Source organism: Rhinatrema bivittatum, chromosome 8 (genome assembly GCF_901001135.1).
Source record: "Rhinatrema bivittatum chromosome 8, aRhiBiv1.1, whole genome shotgun sequence".
NCBI lineage: Eukaryota > Metazoa > Chordata > Amphibia > Gymnophiona > Rhinatrematidae > Rhinatrema > Rhinatrema bivittatum.
Genome location: NC_042622.1, coordinates 91105999 through 91131896, shown reverse-complemented (window position 1 = coordinate 91131896; position 25898 = coordinate 91105999). Strand labels below are relative to the sequence as shown.

At 42.7% G+C, this 25898-nt stretch overlaps 1 protein-coding gene across 1 annotated transcript in view; it reads right to left on the bottom strand.

Moving 5' to 3' along the window:
- Window positions 1–9546, bottom strand: part of DBH (dopamine beta-hydroxylase) — a 48407-nt gene extending 38861 nt beyond the window's left edge. The window contains exons 1-3 of the mRNA XM_029612528.1: window positions 9200–9546; window positions 6393–6539; window positions 5577–5834 (exon numbers count right to left, since the gene is read on the bottom strand). Coding sequence (XP_029468388.1) covers window positions 5577–5834; window positions 6393–6539; window positions 9200–9541 — 747 coding nt within the window. The 5' untranslated portion in view covers window positions 9542–9546. The remainder of the gene's footprint in view (window positions 1–5576; window positions 5835–6392; window positions 6540–9199) is intronic.
- Between the last annotated feature and the right edge of the window lie 16352 nt (window positions 9547–25898).

Genomic DNA, 25898 nt, shown 5'->3' with positions numbered 1-25898 from the left:
CAGCTTCTGCTTGTCCTAGTACTACAGAATTTCTCTAGTACTCAACTCATGATGACTCAAAATAACACATGTAACAACAATGTGTCTCATATGTTTTCCTTATAATCCCCCTTTCCCTAACCCCCCTCCCCCCCCATCTCACGTGAGAGTACCATGAGAGGAGCAGTCCAACCACCCACACCAAAGAGTGTGGAATAGGCATTCTGTATATCTAGGCTAGTCATGCTTACTTTATTTTCCACTGGGTGTAAGGAGACCATATTCGCTGAAAAGAGGGGAGACGCTTATTCTTCTATGTGGTAATTCGGCCCAAGCGATAAAGCTCTTCTGTGCGGGCCTAAACTACTGCAATGGAGGGAATTACCCTAGTCTTCCAAACCCGCACTATTTCGCACCTTGCCACTGTGTATACTAATGTAATTAGCTGCTGCTGATATTTGTCTCCTAGGGGGCAAGGTTCATTGAGCAAAATTATCTTGGCAGAGAGTATAATCTCCATCTGCAAGGTATCCCTAAGCCAATCAGTAATCGCCCGCCAGAATGTTTGAACAAAAATACAATCCCACCAAGAATGGAAAAAAAAGTGCCAAATTCACCACACCCCTTCCAGCATCTGAGAGCTCAGGCCGAAACCTGTGGAGGCGTGAAGGGGAAAGACACCAGCGATATAATTGCTTATATCCATTTTCGATTAAGGAGGCTGAGATTAAATCTTTACTTGTCTGCCTGAAAATTTCTGGCCAAAAATCTTCCTTCTGTTCACCTCCAAGATCCCTCTCCCAAGCCTTGATAAATGAGGGTTTCTGCTCCAGGTCCCGACTGAACAGCTTATGAATTCTGGGCATAGGTTGATGCACTTTATCTGCGAGTTTGCGCATAGATTCAAATAAGGTGGTACCTCTTGTTAAGTCTCCCTTCAACCCAGAGGTTGTTACAAAGTGGCACAATTGGGCATAACGATATACTTCGCTATCAGGAAGATTATATTGCTCCAGTAGTGATTTGAATTCTAACAATCCACTGGGGCCCCAGAGCTGTTCGCATTTAAAGACACCCCTCTTGACCCACAGTGAGAAAACCTTATGTGCTGTTCCAGAGAGAAATGACCTATTATGAAAAGAATTGATGGAAAAGGTCTTTGAACCTAGTAATGTTATCTTCCACCTTTCCCAAATATGCAATGTATGAATTAAGGGCTCAGGGAGCGAGGAGATCGGGAGCCATGTTTTCCTAGGTTGCCACAGTAGTGCAGTGAGTGGCATCCAACCTATTATAGCCTGCTCCAGATGCACCCAGGGTTAACTTTCCCTCTCTTTATGACAATCGATAATAGGTCTTATTTGGGCTGCCGCATGGTACCACTGAAAGTTAGGGAGCCCTAGACCTCCTTGTTGTTTATGTTGGAACAATATCCTCTGAGCTAGACTAGGGTATTTCCCCTTCCAAAGAAAATTTTAAAAGCCTCTTCTGCCATTGTTTCATAACTGAGGATGGGATATCAATTGGGAGGGTTTGAAAAAGATAGCTAAATCTAGAAAGTACGTTCATTTTTAAAATCACAATCCTTCCCAACCATGATATGTGGTAATGATCCCATTCCTCTAAATCATTGTTCAGACAGGATACTAGGGGTAGAAAATGTAATTGATAGAGGTCCTTTGTAACTCCGAGATATACCCCCAAATATTTTATCTTTAGCCCACTTAAAAAGGTAAGCCTTCCAAAGCTCCTTTGCATGTAAATCAGGGATTGATATATTCAGTATCTCAGATTTGTCCCAATTTATAGAGAACCCAGGGCGATTGATTCTGCAGGTCTTGTAATAGTGAACACCACATCATCAGCGAACAATGACGGCTTGGAGGAAAAATCCCCCACCTGAATTCCCTCAGTCTTTGGATTATCTCAAACACTCTGGGCTAAGGGGTTCTATGAACAACACGAAAAGTAGGAGCGACAAAGGGCAACCCTGATGGATTCCCCGACCCACTGAAAAAGCCACAGAATAACCTCCATTTACCTTGACAACTGCCTTGGGAGATCATAGAGTTTATATAACCATGAGAGTTTATATAACGCATTCTCTGGAGAACTTTGAATAGGAAGGGCCAGTGAACTAGATCAAAGGCTTTTTCTGCATCAATTGCCAACAACATTTGAGGAATTTGATGCCACCTAGCTCACCAAATGGAATCTAAATGTTTGCGAACATCATCTGTCGCCATCCGGCCAGGAACAAACCCGGCCTGGTCTGGGTGGATAAGACAGGAATTAAAACTATTCAACCTGCTGATTAAAATTTTGGCCAATAGTTTTAGTTCAGTGTTGAGGAGAGAGATAGGTTGTATGAACTGCACAATGAGGGATCTCTACCGGGTTTCACAATAATAGTGATGCCTGCCAAGTTTGAATTCTGCAGCAAAGAACTATCTGAGCGCAGTGAATTAAACATGTTAGTTAATGGGGGAGCCAGCTCTGTTGCAAAACTTTGATAAAATCGGGCTGAAAAACCTGGGTATTTTCTTTTTAAGTCATATGTCTCTACACACGAAAAACAGAAGGGGAGTATCCATTGCAGCATGATGAAATGGTTTTGCGATTCCTGATTGGTTGATTGTTGGCTTTAGGCCTGAATGGTTTAATATGGTGTGGGGTATTTAAATGTCTTGTTGTTTTGTGATTGTTTAATGTATATAAATTTGGTATTGGTGTTCTTTGTAGAGATATGCTTATGCTTGTTGTTTAAGCATTTGAAAGCTGCACTGAAGTGGGTAGCTCATTATACTCGGGATGGTAACTTTTAAACAGGTATGCAGGCGCACATGTGTGAGCGTTTGTTGGCCTGTGTCCAAGGATGCGACCATTTTATATCATAAATGCATACATGCGTGCATGTTTTTAAAAAAGCCTGACTGAGCGCACATGTGCGCGCAGTTTTAAGTGGATGTGCGCAAATGCTGCTTCTATCGCATAAGTAGGAGTTTTTAATAGACATGTGAGCTGCCATTATCAGTTTTCCTAGTTCATTCCCAGTTTGCCCAGGTAAGGGATAGGACTTCCAACTCTCCCTAATTTAATAGCCTCCCTTCTCCCTTGTTAGCCCCAATCTTAAAATCGCACTAATCCACCTAGAAGTTTTTGTTTTAAACTTACACGTCATCTATAACAGTGGGTTATAAGTTTTTTTAGATTATTCCCTCTAAGGCAGCTTTTTATAGGGCAAAACATGGACCATGTCAGGGCTTAACTGTTAGAGAATCTTCAGTGGGGCTTGCCCGTCAAAGGATCTCCAACTGGAAAATTGGGCATCCAAATAGCAGATGAAATTTAATGTGGATAAGTGCAAGGTGATGCATATAGGGAAAAATAACCCATGCTATAGTTACACAGTGTTAGGTTCCATATTAGGAGCTACCAGCAAGAAAAAAGATATAGGCATCATGGTGGATAATACATTGAAATCGTCAGCTCAGTGTGCTGCGGCAGTCAAAAAAGCAAACAGAATGTTAGGAATTATTAGGAAGGGAATGGTGAATAAAATGGAAAATGTCATAATGCTGCTATATCGCTCCATGGTGAGATCACATCTTGAATACTGTGTACAATTCTGGTCGCTGCATCTCAAAAAAGATATAGTTGTGATGGAGAAGGTACAGAGAAGGGCGACCAAAATGATAAAGGGGATGGAACAGTTCCCCTATGAGGAAAGACTAAAGAGGTTAGGACTGTTCAGCTTGGAGAAGAGACGGTTGAGGGGGGATAGGATAGAGGTATTTAAAATCATGAGAGGTCTAGAACGGGTAAATGTGAATCGGTTATTTACTCTTTCGGATAATAGAAGGACTAGGGGGCACTCTATGAAGTTAGTATGTAGCACATTTAAAACTATTCAGAGAAAGTTCTTTTTCACTCAATGCACAATTAAATTCTGGAATTTGTTGCCAGGGGATGTGGTTAGTGCAGTTAGTATAGCTGGATTTAAAAAAGGTTTGGATAAGTTCTTGGAGAAGTCCATTACCTGCTATTAATCAAGTTGACTTAGAAAATAGCCACTGCTATTACTAGCAACAGTAGCATGAGATAGACTTAGTTTTTGGGTACTTGCCAGGTTCTTATAGCCTGGATTGTCCACTGTTAGAAATAGGATGCTGGGCTTGATGGACCCTTCCAGTATGGAATGTTCTTATGTTCTTATATAAATAAATTGCGCAAACGGGAAACAGCCAGAGTCTGCCTCCTTATTCTTTCTGGCTGTTTCCAAGCCGCTATTGCCAAGTTACCACTCTCCCCTCTAATCTCACTTCATCCCTTACCTCTGAAAGTAATTTGGTGGGTGGCCTACTTGAAATGAGTTGATGGTCCAAGTTTAGTCCTCAGTGGAAAGCTGTCCATAATGTAAGACAAAAAATTGCCATTATATCTGACACTAATTGGCATCCCTGTGACTATTCTCAGCAAAGAGGCCAAGGATGGAATGGTCACAGAAGCTGAATAAGTCCCTCAGCCCCAGAGGTGTTTCCTGCAAGGCAGGATTGAGGTTCTTTTCTCAATGGTTTGGAGGAAGCTCACTCAGCTGATCCCTGTGCAGTGGGTACATGGAGTACTTTGATTCTCACTACTGTCAAGCACCTTTCATGAACAGTAAGTTCTCTAGAATAATTATATATATAAGTGTACTTGGGAATTACGACTTTTAAATTCCCTTAAGCTGCTCCCCAGTAAGCAGTTATGTGTAGAAGCATAACAAATGGCATACAGTGAATACATTAATCAGGTATTACAATATGTGAGATCATCGTAACATCCTAGTAATATAGTAGATGACAGATCATAAGTATCAATTGGTCCACTTAGTTTGCCCAATTGTTTTCATCTACACTGATCTAGCTAAGAATATATCTCATCTGTCAACTGTACAAGCTTGACTATCTGCAGGATATTGCTCCTTATCCATGTCAGTTAGTGTTTTCTTCCCTCTTTGTCCTCTACCATTATGGGGAGGTGAGCATAAACATTTCCATCCTTAATCCAACACTCAGGCTCCTCATGTCTTAACTCTGTTCCTACCACTGCCCTTCACATCTTCCCAAGTATCATAGCTCTGTGGACCAGTTGGCTCTTGTGTGTGATGCCATTTGTGATTTGCAAATATGGCTTGTCCCGCAGGTGCAGGCAAACTATCTTTAGACAATATAATGGACATGCCAGGTATCTGAGTTATCAAGAGCCATACAGACTCTCCCCAGATACTTTACAAATTATTAGACTTTGCACCCTAATGTACACCAGTGGTTGAATTCTCAACTGGTTATCTCTCATGTCTCTTTCTAGGGGGAGGGGATGAAAGACCTATCCCAATTCCTTGTTCTATTCTTTTAGTAAATATTAATTGCTGTATAGTATTCCTGACTTCTGGCCTGCTCTGTCTAATCATTTGCTTCTGTCTGATCTGTAGTTTAAGTTATTTTTTAAATTGACATTGTCAAAGAGTACACACAGATGGAGGGGGAGAAGGATAGGCAGCTGCTGACAAATCCTGTTAGCTTTATAAATGTACTTTCTGGCTGAGCTCTTACCATGACAATGTGGTGTTTTTGGAAATCGTTGGGCAGCTCTACAACATAGCACCAGTACGTGGTCTCTTGGCTAGGGATGACCACATGGGGTGCTGTTATCGCCATGGTCCTCACATCTGCAGGGAGATGAGGGGGAGTGATATCAGGTTTCAGTAGCTGTACCCTTTGCAGTCCCTTGCGAATGGTAGAGACATCGATTGCCTCAAGGGAGCGCGTTGGTTTCTCCAAAAACCCGTAGATGAGATGAATGGTGCCATCCTGAATGGAGAAAAGAATAAGTGCTCAGGGCTTCATATCGCATACAATAGTGCTGGTTTTACCCGTACATCTTTTTACTTTGTTGTACCCCATTCAGCTCTCATCAGAGACCCATCATGCCCTGCTTCAGGCAGTCTCTCACAAAAGGATGACCGTGCTAGGGAAGGGGTGACCCACCTCCTCCTATACTAGGACTCCAAACCAGCAAGGACTGACTGAATCAACTCTGAGCCAGTCTTGGTTTTACTTTGTTGCACCTATGGACTTGTAAGTCCTGCTTTTCTTAGGGTGACCATCTAGCTCCATGCTGAAGAGGAAAAGCTGAGTCAGAACTGGTTTTACCCTACTGAATTTCTCAATTCATAGTCCTGCTCTTCTTAGGGCAATTGGAACCAAAAATACATGGATGAAATGGAATCTCATTTCAAAAAGGCTTAGGCACATATGGAGAAGGGGAGATACTCCTTGTGAATCACCTGTGACAGATAAGGTCAATTAGCACTGCTTCAGGATTCAGTCAAGGTATGGTTTATAATGGGGCTGCACTGTATACTGTACCTCAATGAGGTAGTCTTTGGGGTCACAGGTGCTGAAGGGTCTTTTGAAAAGCAGGTAGAAGCCCTCGGGTGTGTTGTGAGCTTTCAGAAGCTGGTAATCCTGTTGGGAATCCATATGTAATTTCCCCTTTTGGTCACTCCATGCATCCTAAATTCAATATTACCGAGGGAAAATAAGAGAAAAGTTACTGCTTCACCGAAACACACGTTCTTCTCTCTCTATTTAACAGTCACACTAAGATGATAACTTTCAAAACTGCTCGCGTCCACCCATTTACTTGTGTATATAAGTGCATGCAAAGTTGCTATTGTATTTTATAACCAGTGCTAAAAGGTTGTAAAACACTTGCATATGCTTGCATATGTAAAAACCATGAGCTGTGCAAGTTTGGACTTATCCGGAGAAATGCCAGTTTACAGTATTTGGCTAAGTAGCAACATGTATCCAGCTAAGTCCCAAAAGGGCTATTTAGATGGACAAGTAGCGCTTTTCAGATGTGTCCAGCGATGTAGGCCTGCTGCTACTTAGCTGGATAAATCAGAAAATAGCCAGATAAATACTGCTATTTATCCGAATAAGTTTGAATTTGTCCTTCTAAGTAATGGGAAAGGTGCTGCTTAGCCGAATAAGTTGGAAATTAGCTGGATAAGTGTGCCCAAATCGTTTACCCACATATTTGTACTTCCAGTCTTACAAGGATATGTGTGTAGATTTTAACCCTTTTACATCCTGTATGTCGGCTTTTATACACATAAGTCATAGTATTTTATAACATGCATGCAGCAATGGAATAACCAGTTTTCGTTCGCCCGGTCCATCTGCAGCTCATGAAGACCCTCCTGGCTGTTCAGCCTGAAGTACCTCTATTGCACCCAGACTTCTACAAGTCATTTTTTCACTTTAACAATGTTTATAATCACTTACACCAGATATTGAGTAGAAGTAATTATACGCATGTAAAAGAGGTATGCGCATCACTTTGGCAGGTTTTAAAATAGCAATTTATGCGCGTAAATGTTGGCCCACCCCTGGCATGCTCCTTTCTTACAAACACAAAGTTGCTCACAGCCCCAATTTATATGCGTAAGTTGTAGTTTTGAAAATAGCGTGTATTTGCATATGTGCTATTTTATGCGTGCAGGTGCTAATTTTTACATGCTCGACATTTGAAAATTCACCTGTCAGTCCTATTCACATTCACACAAGCACATATGCTCTCCCCTCTGAGTATAACAGTCACACTGAGTCCTGTTAACATACATGTACACATTTACACAGGCATGTATGCATGCATGCCTTTCCTTCTGGGTATAACCGTTACAATGAGGTCCATATTCAATGTCATTTAGCTGGATAACTCAGAAGTTATCCAGCTAAATGGAGATTTGGGAACTTATCCAGCTAAATTCTAATCAGATAACTTTTTATCCTTCTAAAATTTGGCTGGATAACTTAGAGGCGCTCCAGGAGCATAACTGGGAGGCGAAGGGTTAGCTGGATAAGTTATCTGGCGATCTCTGGTTAGCCTATAGACCTGTCCTAAAGTCAGCCAGATAAACTTATCAGCTGACTTTAAGATAGTTAGATATATTCAGCTGTGTGGCTATGCCACTTAATATAATAAGCTAAGTTAGCTAGATAAGTTTATCTGGCTAATTAATTGAGCTGCACAGGAGCTGAATATTGACCTCAGTGAGTCCTGCTCACATAAACAGGTTCTGTACAGAGCCAGTGCAAGAGTATTTGGCACCCTAGGCAAACCTTTGGTCATGCACCTGTCTCCTCCAACTTACCTATTGGCTGCAGCTTTGGCACAGTGCTCCTTCCTACCACGTGGTAGTGGCTCCAGTACAGCGCTGCCTTCTATGGCAATATTGGTTCTGCTTTGGGCCTTGTGCTAGCTGAATTTTGCCACTCCCAAAATTTTATTACTCTAGGTGACCGTCTAGTTTGCTACTAGAAACACCGACCCTAGTTCTGTTCTATCTGGGTCTCGCAGTCATACTGAGCCCTGCACACAAACATTCTCTTGCTCAGTCTCTCTCTCTCTCTGTCTGTCCTATCTACATACAGCAATCATAGTCAGTTCTTCCTTCAGACACACACTGAACACAAGGGCTATAACATCAAAGAACTGCAAGGATTTGTCATTTTATATTATAACAGATATAGCTCAGAAATGCACAGTGTTATTATTATTATTATAACACTTAATATACCACATAAACCAAGTCTTTACTTAGTTTACAATTTAATTAAAAATCATCTCTTTCAATCATTTCAGCAGAACTGGATAAATCATGTAATAAACAGCTGTCTGTGAAATCAGTAAAAAGAATGCCCTTATGTTTAATGCAGTCTGTTCATAAATAGATACATGTGCAGCCATCTCTGGCATGGAAGTGCATGTGATCTTTAGATCATGGACTGCATAATAGCTTCAAGTGTGAAGACGGAAGAAATTAATATTATTACACACACTGAATTTAAATTGACCAGTCTGAGAGACTAATGCACAGGGAAGTTAAGCTACTTGTCTGAGATCAGAGAAGCTTGGGACAAAGCTGGGACTGGAATCCAGGAGTCCATGAATCCCACACCCCCTATTCTAACCATTTGACCACACAGAGGTTGGTTTCAGAAGAGGGAAGACCCGCAGAAACCGGGCTGATGTATTGCTGGAACTAAGGCTTCTAGTTTGCTTCTTTGAGAGTCAGGGGGTTGATTATTGCATCATTTAGAATAGATAAGACTCTGTCTGTGTACCCAAAAAATGGTCATAAGAGAGCAAAGAAACATAATCTTACCCCAAAATAGGAGTTATGTCCATCACTCCAAAGCACAGCCAGATCTGCACCTTCAAACTCTCCCCGGTCTGACATCCCAAAAAGCACCCCAAACTTCAGCTCCTTGACCAAAATCTGGAAGTACACCATCTCCTCTGGGTATGTGACATTCCATGAGAGCTGCAGGCTGCCTTCGGGGTCCAGGGGAACCTTGTAAGGGAAACTGTTCTCTGTAGGAGCTGTGCCTTGCAGGGCCAGCAGTAGAATCAGCAGGAAGACGGCTACCATTGTGAAATAAATGGAGACCACCTCACGGAGCTTGAAACTGGGGAAGGCGCAGAATCTCTCTCCAGCTGTCTGCATGCTTGGGAGGAGCACTGTGCAGCACCACACTCCTGGGTTTTACCTTTTATGTACTGGCCTTCCTGGGTAGGTCGGGGCAGCAATACTCTTTAATTGCATTTGGCTGTTGGGAAATCTGATTGTGTGTTGTCCCCCTGGTCAAACACTTTTCATTCCCTGCCTCTGCCTAATTGCCTCTAATTGCACATGGACACTGTCAATGAGAATTGAAGTCGACTAAACAGATTTTATCGTCTCTTAAATCTTTAGGAGTGCCTGATCTGAAAGGCACAAGCAATTCACCTGCAAGCAGTGGGTCTCTGTGATGCGGCAGCCAATTCCTTGTTTCAGGGCCCCTAATTAGCTGCTGTGGTACTTCAGTCTCCCACCGTGGCAGTCCCAGTCCCCGATGAAGGGGCCTTGGTTCCAGCCCCATATGACTCAAAATCAGTGCTCTGCTTCTTTAAGGGGAGCTCAGTCTGGGCAGTTGGCAAGACATAAAATACATTTCTGCTACAGTTCCGGCTCTCTTCCCCTGTTAGGAACCTCATCAGGTCCAAATGCAGTTTTTCCTTTCAAAGGTACTTGCCTGATCCCAGCCCCTCTCTTCCCCTGTTGCTAGTGGGCCCTTCCATCAGGTATGCTATCAGTACACTGCAGTCATCTCCCAGACTTCCATCAGATACCAGCTACTGGCCCACCATCTTGCTTTCTCCTCCCTCATTTTCTTATCTGGCTTGTACTGGGAGTTGTTTACTGTTCTAAACCAACCCATCTATGCAGAACTCTGCCCCGGGAACTCTTTTAGCAACTCAGATATTAGGCTTCCTATTCTGCTTCTTTGCATGTGTATATCCCTGGGGCCACTGCTGTGCACTTCCTGCACAGCCTGGAAAACTCATAGTAAGATAATAACATAGTAGCTGATGGCAGAAAAAGACTAATTGACCCATCCAGTCTGCCCAGTTATTTGTGTCCACACTGCCAAGGATATATCCCAGCTGCCATGTAGGATATTGCTCCTTATCCAAGACAGTTTTTGTCATCGTCCTCCATTGTACTACAACCTCATGGATAGCTGAGCATGCAAAATCCCTTTTTTTTAGTTCATTTCACACCTTCCACTTCCATGTCCAACCATGAGATCCTACAGCAATCCAAATAGCCACTAATGCCAGTACAGCTATTAACTGAACATCCAGCCTCCTAGGTTCCTGTGGCCTTTCTCAACAGTGTCCCGCCACCACCAACCTGCTGCACCAATCTGTCAAAACGAGGATTGCATTGCATAAAGACAGACCGAGCTATGTGAAGATCTGTATTTCTGTTATTGCACCAGCAGCCTGCCAGACAGACCCAACTGCTAATTAATTCTATCACTACAGACCCAGCTCCTATCGACTGTTTATTAGTTTCCCTTGCATGGGATGTTCACTCCAAGAGCATCGCATGTAGCCTGCTGACTGAGTGTGTGCTCCCCTTCTTCTGTCACTGTTCCCCATTCATGGAAAAATCAGGCCGGCGGTATCATGCACTCAGGTTCCAATCCCAACTCTACCGCTTACCCTGTGTGCCGAGCACTTCACTTAGCTTGTGTGTTCTCAATATTGGATTGTATGTTCTATGGAATAGGATCCTTGTAATCAAGGTAAGGTCTGAGGAGACTTAATTTCAGAGCTCACTATCAGGCCGATTCAATATAAGGTGCGGGAGAGCCAGCACTCTGTTTTGAGCACCTGCTCTCCCGACGCACGCCCAGGCACCTGTCCTGGGCGTGCAATTCTCTATTTAAATTAGGGCCCGCGCTAATAAGGAGGCGCAAGGGACAATAGTGCCTCCTTATTAGCGGAAGCCGCGGCTGTCAGTGGGTCTGACAACCGATGCTTAATTTTACCAGTGTCAGTTTTTGAACCTGTTGACAGCCACGAGTTCGGAAAATGAATGCTGGCAAAATTGAGCATCCGTTTTCAAACCCACGGACAGATTTCTTTTTTTTAAGTTTTTTTTATTTTTTGGGCCTCGGACTTAATATCACTATGATATTAAGTTGGAGGGTGTACAGAAAAGCAGTTTTTTCTGCTTTTCTGTACACTTTCCTGGTGCCGTCTATGGATAATGCCTGCCTTTGGGCTGGCGTTAATTTCTGAGAGTAAAATGTGCATATTTTACTTTCAGTATCCCGGGTGACTAATAGGCTCATCAACATGCTTTTGCATGTGATGAGCGCTATTAGTTTTCGCGAGTTCGGACGCACGTTTTCAAGGTGCTATTACCCCTTACAGTATAAGGGGTAATAGACGCACGTCGAAAACAGGAGGCCAAGCGGGTGCTAAACGAAGCATTCGGTCAAATCGGCCTGTATCAAAGCAAGGATTCATATTTAAAACACCAGCCTCCCAAGACAACTTCTTGAGAAAAAATCATTTCAAATCCATTTTCTTAAGATTTTGTCATGTTTTTAACTTTTTCATTTTCTTTCCCAGCTTGAGCAATAATTTGTGAATATTATGTTTTAACACTTCACTTCTTAAGATACATTTAATGAAGTGACTCGCATGATATGTAACGCTCATTTACATCATCTTTGGATAATTCTTTTTTTTTTTTTAACTTTATTTGTGAAAATCACACAGATTTAACATATGATAACATCATATGTAGGCAACAGCATAGTAAGCCAGAAACATAAACATATTCAACATCATCATTCCCCACAAATAATTAAGATCTATAATTCACTAAGCCATGTCACACCTGCTTGTACTCCCCAGATCTGTCTTTCAGGTAACAGGTAAGTTTTTCCAGTACAACGATCTCTGTCACTATATTCCTCCAGTGCTCCAAGCTTGGTATTGACTTCCAGTGGAAAGCAATAGATAGCCATGCAGCATGTAACAAGTAACATAGTAACATCTATTTATTTATTGAGTTTTATATACCGTCATTCGGTTTTGCCATCACAACGGTTTACAATGATGGCAGAAAAAGACCAAATGGACCATCCAGTTGGCCTAGCAAGCCTCTTACTGTAGTAACTGCTGCTCCGTGCAGGTTACCTCCAAGTCTTATCTTAAAAATCAAAACCAAGCAACTGTCAAACCTACAACAGAATTATTGCTAGCAACTTTTTTTTACAGAGCAAGCAGTTTTCCTGATAATTCATACAATGCTGCTGCTTGAATGTGCTTCGCTTTTGGACTTGGCCATAGAAGCAGGCCTGAACTTTTTCCATGATGTCTGCGTATCAGTACCCTAGACTGTAAAATGTCTGAATCCAATTCCCCTTTTCTTCCCCACCCCTGCTCTTGATGCAGAGAGCAGTGCTGCAGTTGTGTCAAAATCATGTATGCTAATTGGTTAAGGGTAGTAATCCCATCACCATGCCTTTTGTTAGAGATAATAGCTGCTGCTCCATGCTGGTCACCCTCCATGCACCCTTTTCTTAATTTCCCACTCTTGCCTTAAGAGATCCACAGTGTTTATCCCATCTCTTTTTTAATTCGTTTACTGCTTTTGTCTTTACCACCTCTTCTGGAAGGGCATTCTGGGCATCCACTACCCTCTCTGTGAAGAAAGATTTCCTGATGTCGGTTCTAAGTTGTCCCCTCTGAAGACCCATATCGTGACTCCTAGGTCTACTGTTTGCTTTCTTCCAGAAAAGATTCAAGGAACATGCATCATTAAAACCATTCAGATATCTGAAAGTCTATATCATATCTCCCCTGCACCTCCTCTCTTCCAGGGCATACATATATATATTCAGATCTTTCAGCCTCTCCTCATAACTCTTCCAGTGTAGACCCTACACCATTTTGGTCACCCTTCTCTGGACTGCCTCCAGCTTCTTTTGAGATAGGGGCTCCAGAACTGAACACAGTACTCCAGGTGAGGCTTAACCAAGGACCTGTACAAAGGCATTATTATCTCTTTTTTCTTACTGATTATTCCTCTCTCTGTGCAGCCCAGCATTCTTCAAGCTTTAGCTATTGCCTTGTTACATTGCTTTGTCGCTTTAAGATGTTACGGAAGGCCTTCCTGTTCGAGAAGGCTTTGCATTCTGTTACAGAAAGGGGGAGCGCTAGGAGAGTGATCCCATCTTGAGAGGATTGTGTGCCCTTGGGCCTTGGCATGACCCCAGAGAACTCCAAGGCAGCACCGAGGGTTGGTGAGACGTGTCCCAGCATGGGTGGAGACAGACGGTCTGACCCTCTGCTGGACCTGCATGCTGGACCTGCATGCTTCTGAAGCCAACACAATGGTGTTGGTTATTGATCAGTCCTCCGACCATTCCCAGCCCTTTTGGACCTGCCACATGGAATGACAAGAAGCAGCAGGCTGGACTATGGATGAGGGCAGACAAAGGCTCTGGAACATAGAGACTCTAGACGTAGACGAGTAACTTGGAGGTGCAGACGAAGACTCACTTGGGTGCGCAGACGAAGACTTGTGCAAGGACTTTGGACAAAGGATCAGAAGCAAGGTACTGCAGGCAAAGGTATTCAGAAGCAGGATCAAGTACTGGGTTGAGACTGCGACACAGCGCGCCCTACACAGCCACGGGCTGGTTGCAGACCATGCTTGAATGCGAAGCAGGCTCTAGACGAGGTGTGGAATAGCTGAAGCTGGAACATGGCGAAGATTCGGTAGAGGGCTGTACCAAGGCCCGTCCTAGGCTGGTCACGGACCATGCTGGAATGGCACAGGTTCAGTCAGAATCTTTGGCATGGATGGACGCAATACAAGGAACTCCGAAGACTGGGACGGAAGCAAGCAAGGATTCAAAGACAACTCAGGACTGAAGCAGAAGTCTTCTGGAGGCTTGTACTTGCACAGGTGAAGATGGCCTTGTACCATGAGCGCCCACCCAGCCACTACCCATGGGCTGGACGTGGACCACAACATGGCACACCAGGAAAGGAGGTGATGAGGAACCTGGGGTACAGGACATCAGGAACAGGCGAGGAACATCAGGACTGGATCACAGACAACAGGAAAATGCGACGGACATCAAGTCGAGACATGGAGCTTCAACAAAGAACGAAGACCTGACGGCGCACTGGAAGGCGAGACTTCCAGAAGCAAGTAACTCCAATGCAAGGCAAAGCAGAACTGAAAGAGAAGTCCTTTTATAGTGCAGGAAGCAGGCAGCTCCCTGGGAGGAGTTTAGATGGGCCACACCCGGCTGGCCATATAACTAGAGAGAAGAGTTGCGGGCCGGTCCCTTAGGAAGACGGGGCGAGGTCCAAACCAGAGCGTCCAGGAGGAAGCAGAGCAGGTCTCAGGCAGGCCCAGATGGCAACGAAGGCCTCCCAGGAAATGGAGCAAAACCGGGATAGACTGTCCAGGCAAGGCCCCGGCTTCGGGGCGGCCTCCAGAGAAAAGGTGAGAGGCCTCCTGTGGCACAGCTACAATAGGAATCGTAACATCAGATCACCAGACACTACCACCCCAAGGTTCCTCTCCCACTCCATACATATTAGCCTTTCTCTCCTCATCACAAATATTAAATGCTTAACCTTGTTAGAAAGATTTACTCAGTATGCACAACTGAGCAAGGGAAATCAAAGACAAACCAGTAATAGAATATTCTTCTGTACCTCAGACCAAACTTCCTGCACCACACTACAATCCTACCACATATGTATGTAAGAGGCCTCCAACCCTCAGACCTCCAGCATAATGGGCTAGAAGCACTAAAACGTGTAAAATAAAACAGGAAGAAGCCTATACATTAATTCTTTACTTTTGTTACAGATTGATAACTTTGAAAGAGAACCTATATGGTTTGTCAATTGTCTCCCTTAAGATTTAACAAGAACTCCGAATTCCAACTATTAATCAATGAAGAACTTGTTTTGGGCTCATTAATATCATTGCATAAATAGCAATAAATGTGTGAAATAATTTTATCAGAAGATTGGTTAGAATCTTTTCTAATCCATTTCTATCGCATAATGAACAAAGATCACCTCTATGCCTAAAAAATGTCTCTTTGCATCTCCAGATAATTCTTATGCTGGTCTGATAAAAAGTGTCACAGCCCACTGAAAATCAAAAGTGTAAGCTGGAGGCTATGTATAGCTTGAACAATGGTTTCCTTTTACTGGGGGTTCTTTTGATTCTCTTGTTTTTCTGGGACCACACGTTAGAGTTTGGTCATCTAAATGGCAGATGAAATTTAATGTGGACAAGTGCAAGGTGATGCATATAGGGAAAAATAACCCATGCTGTAGTTACATGATGTTAGGTTTCATATTAGGAGCTACCACCCAGGAAAAAGATCTGGGCATTATAGTGGACAATATATTGAAACTGTCAGCCCAGTGTGTTGCAGTGATCAAAAATGCAAACAGAATATTAGGAATTATTAGGCAGGGAATGGTGAATAAAACAGAAAATGTCATATGCCTCTGTATCACTCCATGGTGAGACCATACCTTGAGTACTTTGTTCAATTCTGGTCTCCACATTTCAAAAAAGATATAGACGAACTTGAGAAGGTACAGAGAAAGGTGACCAAAATGATAAAGGGAAATGAATGGCTCCCCTATGAGGAAAGGCTAAAGAGGTTAGGGCTATTCAACACAGAGAAGAGATGGCTGAGAGGGGATATGATGATGGTCTACAAAATCATGAGAGGACTAGAACAGATGGGTAAATGTAAATCAACTGCTTACTCTTTCAGATAATAGGACTAGAAGGCTCTCCATGAAGTTAGCAAGTAGCACAATTAAAACAAATCTGAAAAAATTCTCTCTCACTCAATGCACAATTAAGCTCTGGAATTCATTGCCAGATGTGGTGGTTAAGGCAGTTAGCTTAGCTGGGTTTTAAAAAGGTTTGGACAAGTTCCTGATGAAATCTATAAACTGCTATTTGTCAAGTTGACTTAGGGAATAGCCACCGCTTATTACCGGCATTAGTAGCATGGGATCTGTTTAATATTTGGGTACTTGCCAGGTACTTTTATCTTGGATTGGCCACTGTTGGAAACAGGATGCTGGTCTTGATGGACTCTCGGTCTGATCCAGTAGGGCAACTTCTTATGTTCTTATAGATTCATAATTTTGTATGAGCTGAGTAGAAAACTGCTTTTCAATTTGCAGTTGATTCTCCTTACAAATAATATACCTAGGGTCTGGAAAACAGCATGTATCCTTCTAAAAGTGAAGCTATCCAGAAAGTGTCTCATTTAACAAGCTGCAGGCTTTGCTTATGCAGCAGAATATTGTATGTTGCACAGCAAACCAGAGCTGAAGAGGAATGAGCTTGTCTGAGTACTGAAGTGGATGCTGTGACTGGGGAAGAAGAGCTTGCATTTTGCTGCTTATCAGAGGTTATGTGGTCTTTGTAGTTTCTTGATCAAATGTTGTGCATATAGATGAAACCTACATGCACAAACACGACTGAAATAAAATGCACCAAGTGGGGCAGGAAGAGCAGGGATGTGAAAACGTGTGTGCATTCCAGTAAAAAAATTGTCTATGTTTCATTTGTCTGTTTAATCTTGCAAGAGATGGACCCCCAAGGGTGACATGGAGAACAACACTAATCAAATAAAAACAAGAGCATGCATTTGTGGAGTTCCTTCCATCCAAAGAGAATCCAAATGCATTCTACAGTTCAGTAATTCATGAAAGATGTATGCGGTCATGTCTGGGCAGAGGTGGTGGTAGCACATTCCTGGCACCAGAACTGCATGGAAAAAAAAAGAACATATTATTAATATTATTATTAATCTTATACTTGAGTAAATTGATCCAAGCATTAATGTAAAGTGACTTATCCAAGGTCACATTCAGAGGCTGTATGCCAGAGTTTCTCTTCCGTCATAGCTCAGGGAGCTGAACAAAACATTATACCTCCACCACAAGTCTCCTATAAATGGCAGTGTTATAATACACAAGGACATAACATTTTTTTATTACAACTATTACTATTAAAGTAATGATAGTAAAGCTAAGGTGTCTGTGGCTCAGATAGTTAGATAATGGGCTTAAATGGCGCTGATGCAATAAATGAAGTATTGATGGAGCCAGCGCCCTTTCAGTCACAGGAAAATGCATCCTCACCGCCATTGTAAATTAAATCAAGAGCAGAAAGCTCCCCGTCTGCTCTTGCTGAAGACTGGGTAACTGTGGACCAAGCAGGCCTGACTGCCCCAGGGCCTCTGACATTCACAGCTCACAGTCACTGGGCTCCTCTGGACCAGGCTTCAACACACTGATCAAATTTAGATCTATGCTGATCAGGTTAGGTAGGCTGTGAGTCAGAGACCACATTAAGGAAAAGGCCCATTACAACCAGAGGGAGAGATGAGAGACAGCACGTAGGATACAGGAGCTCTCTGAGGCCAACTCCAATGCCCCCGTAAGCTATATCTGAAATAACGAAGGACTAGCAGGAAGGGTGAACATGTAACCTCACCCACCCTCTTTCAGAAAAGGTGCCCAATAGAATACATGCTGTCTGTCCAGAAACCCCATAATGAATTTCTTTTATTGAGTCCCTCGTTAAAAAAAAAAAAAAAAGACCACAAGCATGGGTCACACAGTCACAGCTCTTTCATAGTGCTTAAATGGGACCTATAAGCTTTCATATAGAGATAGGAGGAATCTATTCTAATTAGAATACTTCAAAGACTACACATTCTGAACAGAGTGGACACATACATTTTGGGATGAGTGTCTGTATACACTGTACAACAGGAGCTAGAATAAAGACCTACTGCTACTATTTATCATTTCTATAGCACTACTAAATGTATGCAGCACTGTATGAATACACATAAGGGACTGTCTCTATTTAGTAGAGCTTGCAATTTAGTCAAGAAAAGCATACAGAACAAACAAGAGACCGGAAGGCTCATCTGTATATTCTATCAGCAGCCCCCGGGAGAGGCCTCCAGAGATCACAGCAAGCTATCCAGGCTTTGAACTCCACAGCCCCAGCTTCCAGAGGCCCAGTACCCCTTGCAGCAGAAGGGGACCAGAAAGCTTATCTGCATATTCTACCCAGCAGCCCCCGGGAGAGGATTCCAGAGATCACGGTGGGGTAGATTTTATAATTTTGCGCAAGCGCGTACTTTTGTTTGCGCACTAGGCGCGAACAAAAGTACGCTGGATTTTATAAGATACGCTCGTAGCCGCGCGTAACTTATAAAATCTGGGGTCGGCGCACGCTGCCTGTTCCCTCCGAGGCCGCTCCGAAATCGGAGCGGCCTCGGAAGGAACTTTCCTTCCGCCTCCCCTCACCTTCCCCTCCCTAACCCACCCCCCCGGCCCTATCTAAACCCCCCCCTACCTTTGTTGTCAGATTTATGCCTGCGGAAAGCAGGCGTAAATCTGCGCGCGCCAGCGGGCTGCTGGCGCGCCATCATCCAACCCGGGGGCTAGTCCGGAGGCCTTGACCACGCCCCCGGGCCGGCGCCACGCCCCCGGGCCCGCCCCTGAAATGCCGCGTCACTCGCAGCCTGCCCCCGAAACGCCGCGTCACTCGCGGCCTGCCTCCGACATGCCCCTCCATGCAAGCCCCGGGACTTACGCACGTCCCGGGGCTTGTGCGCGCCACCAAGCCTATGCAAAATAGGCTCAGTGCGCACAGGGAGGGTTTGGGGTAGGTTTTCAGGGGGTATGCGCGTACCCCTTTGAAAATCTACCCCAGTGAGCATTCCAGGCTTCAAAATCCACAGCCCCAGCTTCCAGAGGCTCTGCACTCCTTACAGAAGAGGACCAGAAGTGCCCGGCAAATCAAACTTCCTTACTATTCCTTATCTGTTTACTAGACCTTATCTGTTTTTATTTGGTTTTATGTTTTGATTTTACATGGTAATTGTGTTTGGTAGGAGTAATTTCTTGCAGATTTTATCTATAAGGAATGTAATTCAAAACAAGAGTCAATAAGCTGGATAACTAAGAAGATACAGGTAGATTAATTATAGGATTTCGAGGGTCACTGCCAGATAAATATAAATCCATAGACTAAAAGTACTTTAGGTAGCTTTATATCCATTTTTCCTTAGAAATTTTACATGGATAACAAATCAACAAAATTATGATGCAGGAAGTAGTCCAGCAGCGAGAGGGAAGCTTTCTAGTCTCTTGCACCGAGTGCCACATGTATGACTATCTCCTAGCTGGCGAGAGGTCGTATGTGTGCACTAAGTGCAAAGAGCTCCAAGGACTCAGAGAACAAGGCTGATCTCTGGAGGCTAAAGTTGTAGACCTGGAGGAACTAAGGGAGACAGAGAGGTAAACAGAGGAGACCTTCAGGGACATAGTAGAGAAGTCCCACCTCCAATCTGGTAGCCCCTGTGCTGCTTTGGAGGAGAAAGGTCGCAGGAATGAGAGCATCAGCTTAATGAGGCAGGAAACAATCCTGTAGCTAGGACCTGCCATCAAGATGATGCTGTATCCTCTCGCACCGGGGATAAGTGTCCAGGGGCATGTGACCAGGAAGGAAGGGTTAGGATGGCCATTATAGTTGGTGATTCAATTATTTGGAAGGTTGATAGCTGGATGGTTGGTGGACGTGAGGATTGCTTGTTGACTTGCCTGCTTGGTGCGAAGGTGGTGGACCTCATGCATCACAAAGTTAGGATTTTAGATGGTGCTGGGGAAGAGCCAGTTGTCATGGTACATGTGGGTACCAATGACATAGAAAAGTGCAGAAGGAAGGTTCTGGAAGCCAAATTTAGGTAGAAAGCTGAAATCCAGAACCTCCAGGGTAGCATTCTCTGAAATGCTCCCTGTTCCACGTGCAGGTCACCAGAGGCAGGCAGAGCTCCGGAGTCTCAATGCGTGGATGAGACGATGGTGCAGGGAAGAGGGTTTTAGATTTGTTAGGAACTGGGCTTCATTTTGGGGAAAGGGGGGGCTTTTCCGAAAAGATGGGCTGCAACTTAACCAGAGTGGAACCTGGCTGCTGGCATTAACCTTTAAAAAGGAGATAGAGCAGCTTTTAAACTAGAACAAGGGGGAAAGTCGATAGCCGCTCAGAATCGTATGGTTTGGAATGATGTGTCTTTGAAGGATACTAAGAGAACAGGGAAAATAGGGCATCCCAGTAGAAAGGTTGCAATAAATGCCAAAGGGGATCAGATGCCTTTAAAGTGCAGAAAGATTCCAAATTACCCCTGTCAACTGATGAGCAGGTTGTTATTACAAACAAGAAACATACTTTGAAATGTCTATATACAAATGCTAGATGTCTACAAAATATGATGAGAAAGTTAGAGTGTATAGCACTGAATGAAGAGGTAGATATAATTGGCATCTCAGAGACCTGGTGGAAGGAGGATAACCAATGGGACAAACTATACCGAAATATTAGGATGAATCAAATTGGTGGAGGGCTGGCACTATATGTTAAAGAGAGCATTGAGTCAAACAGGATAAAAGTTCTGCAGGAAACAAAACAACATGGTGAATCTTTATGGATAGAAATTCCAGGTGAAAAAGGGAATAAAATAATAATGGGGGTAGTATTATTGTCTACCTGGCCATAATGAACTAACAGACAATGAAATGCTAAAATAAATTAGGGAAGCTAACATAATCAGCAGCACAGTAATAATGGGTGATTTCAACTACCCCAGTATTGACTGGGTGAATGTTACATCAGAACATTCTAGAGAAGTAAAAATCCTAGATGAAATACCATATTTTCCAGCGTATAAGACGACTGGGCGTATAAGACGACCCCCAACTTTTCCAGTTAAAATATAGAGTTTGGGATATACTCGCCGTATAAGACTACCCTTCTGTGTCACTACATAACCATACTGTATGTGGTACCCAGTATACAACAACCAGCCAATCACGGCAAGCGATGTACCTTACCGGCGATTGGCTGGTTGTTGTATACAAATCCTGCTTGGATTGGTCAGCTCTCCCGGCCTGCCCAGCCCTCCCTGTCTCCAAGACTATCAGAGCGGTAACGCATTCCTCTGGCCCACCCTTGTATCCTATTACTGGTACCTCCTTCTCTGCCTCTCAGATCTCGCTCCTGAGGACTGCCGTGAAGCGGCGCAGACGTGCATGTGCGAGATCTGAGAGGCAGAGGAGGTACCGGTAATAGAGATGTGAATCGGAACCGGTTCTGATTCCGGTTCCAATTCACATCGTGGGTTTTTTTTCGTCCGGCCTGATCGGGTTTTTTTTTATCGGCTGCGCCCAAGCTGATAAACAAAAAACCCACCCTGACCCTTTAAAACTAATCCCTCAGCTTCCCCCACCCTCCTGACCCCCCCAAGACCTGCCAAATTAATTAAATACAACCCCCACCCTCCTGACCCCTCCAAGATCTGCCAAATTAATTAAATACAACCCCCCACCCTCCTGACCCCTCCACAAGATCTGCCAAATTAGTTTTCTACAACCCCCCACCCTCCTGACCCCTCCAAGACCTGCCAAAAGTCCCTGGTGGTCCAGCGGGGGGTCCAGGAGCAGTCCGGGAGCGATCTCCTGGACTTGGGCCGTCGGCTGGACCACCAGGGACTTTTGGCAGGTCTTGGGGGGGGGGGGTCAGGAGGGTGGGGGGTTTTGTTAGATTTTTTTTTTTTTTAATATTCGCTCCATAAGACCTGGCTCTTTAAGCAAGCATTCCTGGACCCTACCTAATCCCTCTTTTATCGTCATATCTAGCTCAGTCTTCCTAGCTCCAGGAATGTATAACCATCCTTACTGAAGTTATTCTTTCCTTTCATTTCTCTCTTCGCCCAGTTCAATATGTCTTGTTATTTGTAACTGGTTTTCTCTGCACTTAAGTTACAGTTTGAAGTTATTGTACACCCCTTTTCAGATGTAAACCAGCATGATGTGATTGTATCACGAATGCCGGTATATAAAAAACCTAAATAAATAAATAAATAAGATGCAGACATTTTTTCCCCCACTTTTGGGGGAAAAAAGTGTGTCTTATGGAGTGAAAAATGCGGTAGTTATTTGCCCTATAAGACGACCCCCGGTGTATAAGACGACCCCCGACTTTTGAGAAGATTTTCAGGGGTTAAAAACTCGTCTTATACGCCGGAAAATATGGTAAATGACTGCTTCATGGAGTAGCTGATACAAGAACCAACAAGAGGAGAAACTATTTTAGACCTAGTCCTTAGTGGAACACAGGATTTGGTGCAAGAGGTAACAGTGTTGGAACCACTTTGCAATAGTGATCACAACATTATCAAATTTGACTTAATAACTGGAGGGAGCACAAAAAAGAAATCTACCATGACAGCATTAAACTTTCAAAAAGGTCACTATGATAAAATGAGGAAATTGGTTGGGGAAAAAAGTAAAAGGAGCAACTGCAAAGATTTAGAGTTTAGCTTAAAATACCATCTTGGAAGCCCAGAACAGATGTATTCCACTCATTAGAAAAGGTGGAAAGAAGGCTAAATGACTACTGGCGTGGTTGAAAGGTGAGGTGAGAGAGACTATAATATCTAAAAGAACATCTTTCAAGAAATGAAAAAGGGATCCAAATGAAAAAACAGGAAATAAGTACTGGCAAATCAGATGTAAAGCATTAATAAGGAAGGCAAAGAGAGAATTTGAAAAGAAGCTTGCCACAGAAGCAAAAATTCGTAATAAAAACTTTTCAGGTACATTAGAGATAAAAAGCCTTTAAAAGGAGAAAGTTGGATCGTTAAATGATCAAGAGGTAAAAGGAGTACTTAGGGATAACAAAGCCATAGTAGAGAGACTAAATGAATTCTTTGCTTCAGTATTCACTGAGGAAGATGTAAGAGATATACCCATGCCAGAAATTATATTCAAAGATGATGATTCAGAGGAACTGAATTAAATCTCAGTGAACCTGGAAGATGTATTAGAGAAATTGACAAACTAAAGAGTATCAAATCACCTGGACCAGATGGTAAGCATCCCAGAGTCTGAAAGAACTAAGAAATGAAATTGTGGATCTGCTATTGGAAATTTGTAAACTATCAATAACAACATCTATGATACCTGAAGATTGGAGAATTGCCAATGTAATGCCAATTTTTTAAAAGGAATCAAGAGGTGATCCAGGAAATTACAGACAAGTGAGTCTGACGTCTGTGCTAGGCAAAATGGTAGAAACTATCATAAAGAAAAAAAATTGCTGAACATATAGATAAGCAAAGTTTAAAGAGACTAAGCAACATGGATTTAGCCAAGGGAAATCTTGCCTCACAAATTTGCTACATTTTTTGAGGGTGTAAATAAACATGTGGATAAAGGTGAGCGAGTTGATATAGAGTATCTGGATTTCCAGAAAGCATTTGACAAAGTCCTTCATGAGAGACTTCTTAGAAAATTAGAGAGTCATGGGATAGGGGGCAGTGTCATATTGTGGATTGCCAACTGGTTAAAAGATAGAAAACAGAGCGTAGGGCTAATTGGTAAATTTTCCCAATGGAAAAAGCTGATAAGTGTAGTGCCCCAGGGATCTGTTCTGGGACCATTGTTTTTTAATATATTTATAAACAAACCGGAAATGGGAACAACAAGTGAGGCGATAACATTTGCCAATGACACAAAATTATTCAAAGTTGTTAAATCGCAAAAAGATTGTGAGAAATTGCAAGAGAACATTGCAAAACTGGGAGACTGGGCACACAAATGACAAATTAAATTTATTGTGGACAAGTGCAAAGTGCTGCACTTAGGGAAGAGTAACTCAGATTATAGCTGCACAATGTAAGGTCCCACATTAGGAGTCACTACTCAGGAAAAGGATCTAGGTGTCATCATTGAAAATATGTTTGATATCTTCTGCTCATAGTGCAGCAGGAGCCAAGAAAGCAAATAGAATCCTAGGGATTATTAGAAAAGGAATGGAGAATAAAACAGAGAATATCATGATCCCTCTGTATTGCTCCATGGTGCAACCTTATCTTGAGCATTGTATGCAGGTCAGGTCACCATATCTCAAGAAAGATATAGCAGAATTAGAAAAGGTAGAGAGAAGGACCTGATAAAGCACAGAGAAGGACCTGATAAAGTTGATGGAACAATTCCCCTATGAAGAAAGGCTAAAGAGGTTAGGATTCTTCAACTTAGAGAAGAGATGGCTGAGGGGAAATATGATAGAGGCTTATAAAATAATAAGTGGAATGGCACAAGTAAACGTTAATCAGTTGTTTATCTTTCAAAAAGTACAAAGACTAGGATAATACATTTAAAACTAATAAGAGAAAATATTTTTTTACTCAACACATAATTAAACTCTGGATTCGTTGCCAGAGGATGTGGTGAAAGCTATTAGTATAGCTGCATTTAAAAAAGGTTTGGACAAGCTCCTGGAGAAAATGTCCATTAATTATTAAGGTAGGGTAGCAGAAATCCACTGCTTATTCTTGGGATAAGCAGCTTGGAATCTATCTACCCCTTGGGATCCTGCCAGGTACTTGGATTGGCCACTGTTGGAAACAGGATACTGGGTTTGATGGATCCTTGGTCTGACCCAGTATGGCAAGCCTTATGTTCTTATGAGAATTGAATTTACTAAGAAATTGACTCCTAGTCCCAGGGCCCTACTTTCATTCCCAGCCCTTCTCTGTTTGTGCATGGATTTGGATTTAATTACTAGCCTTTACAAATCTGTGCTAAAGGCAAGTTACAATTCAGGTACAGTAGGTAGGTTCCTTCTCCAGAGAGTTTATAATTTTATACCTAAGGCAATAGATGATAAACTAATTTGCCTAAGGACACAAGAAGCACTGGTGGGAGAAGCAGTTCCACAGTTCTTAGCCCACTCCTCTAACTACTGGGTTATTCTTCCACTCCTTTTTAGTACAGAGCTCTTTCTCACAGGTCACAAGATGAAGCCTCAATAGCAGGCGAACCTCAGCAGTTGTTTTATATTAATTGATTGTTCTTCTAATAAAATTAATATCTTATCATGAAAAGCCAAGGTGTCTTTTTTTTTAATTATTTTTTATTTATGCATTTCAATACTTATAACTAAAACCACAATCCAGATAGCTGTACAAATATATTTCCACAAAATAGGCATACTTCAATTATAAATTCCTATCTGATCTTCATATGTAATATTTAATGAGGTAATTATCTTATGAAGTTAAACGTAATGGAGCAATATCAGAGGAAATTCTGGGAAATTACTTTCAACCAGATGAACAATTGAAATAATGAGTAATATCAGGTATTTTTCTATTTAGCCTCTAGTTCTCAAGTCACACTCTCCTGGGGGCGGGAATCTAAGAAGACCCGAAGTTGTGATACTTCAAAGAAAATAAATTTCTGTTGTTGGAACAATATTTCACACTTACATGGGAATTTTAGCAACATCTTCCCCCTTTCGCTTCTACCTCTGCTCTTAAACCCAGAAACATTTTCCTTCTTTCTTGAGATTGTTTAGATAGATCAGG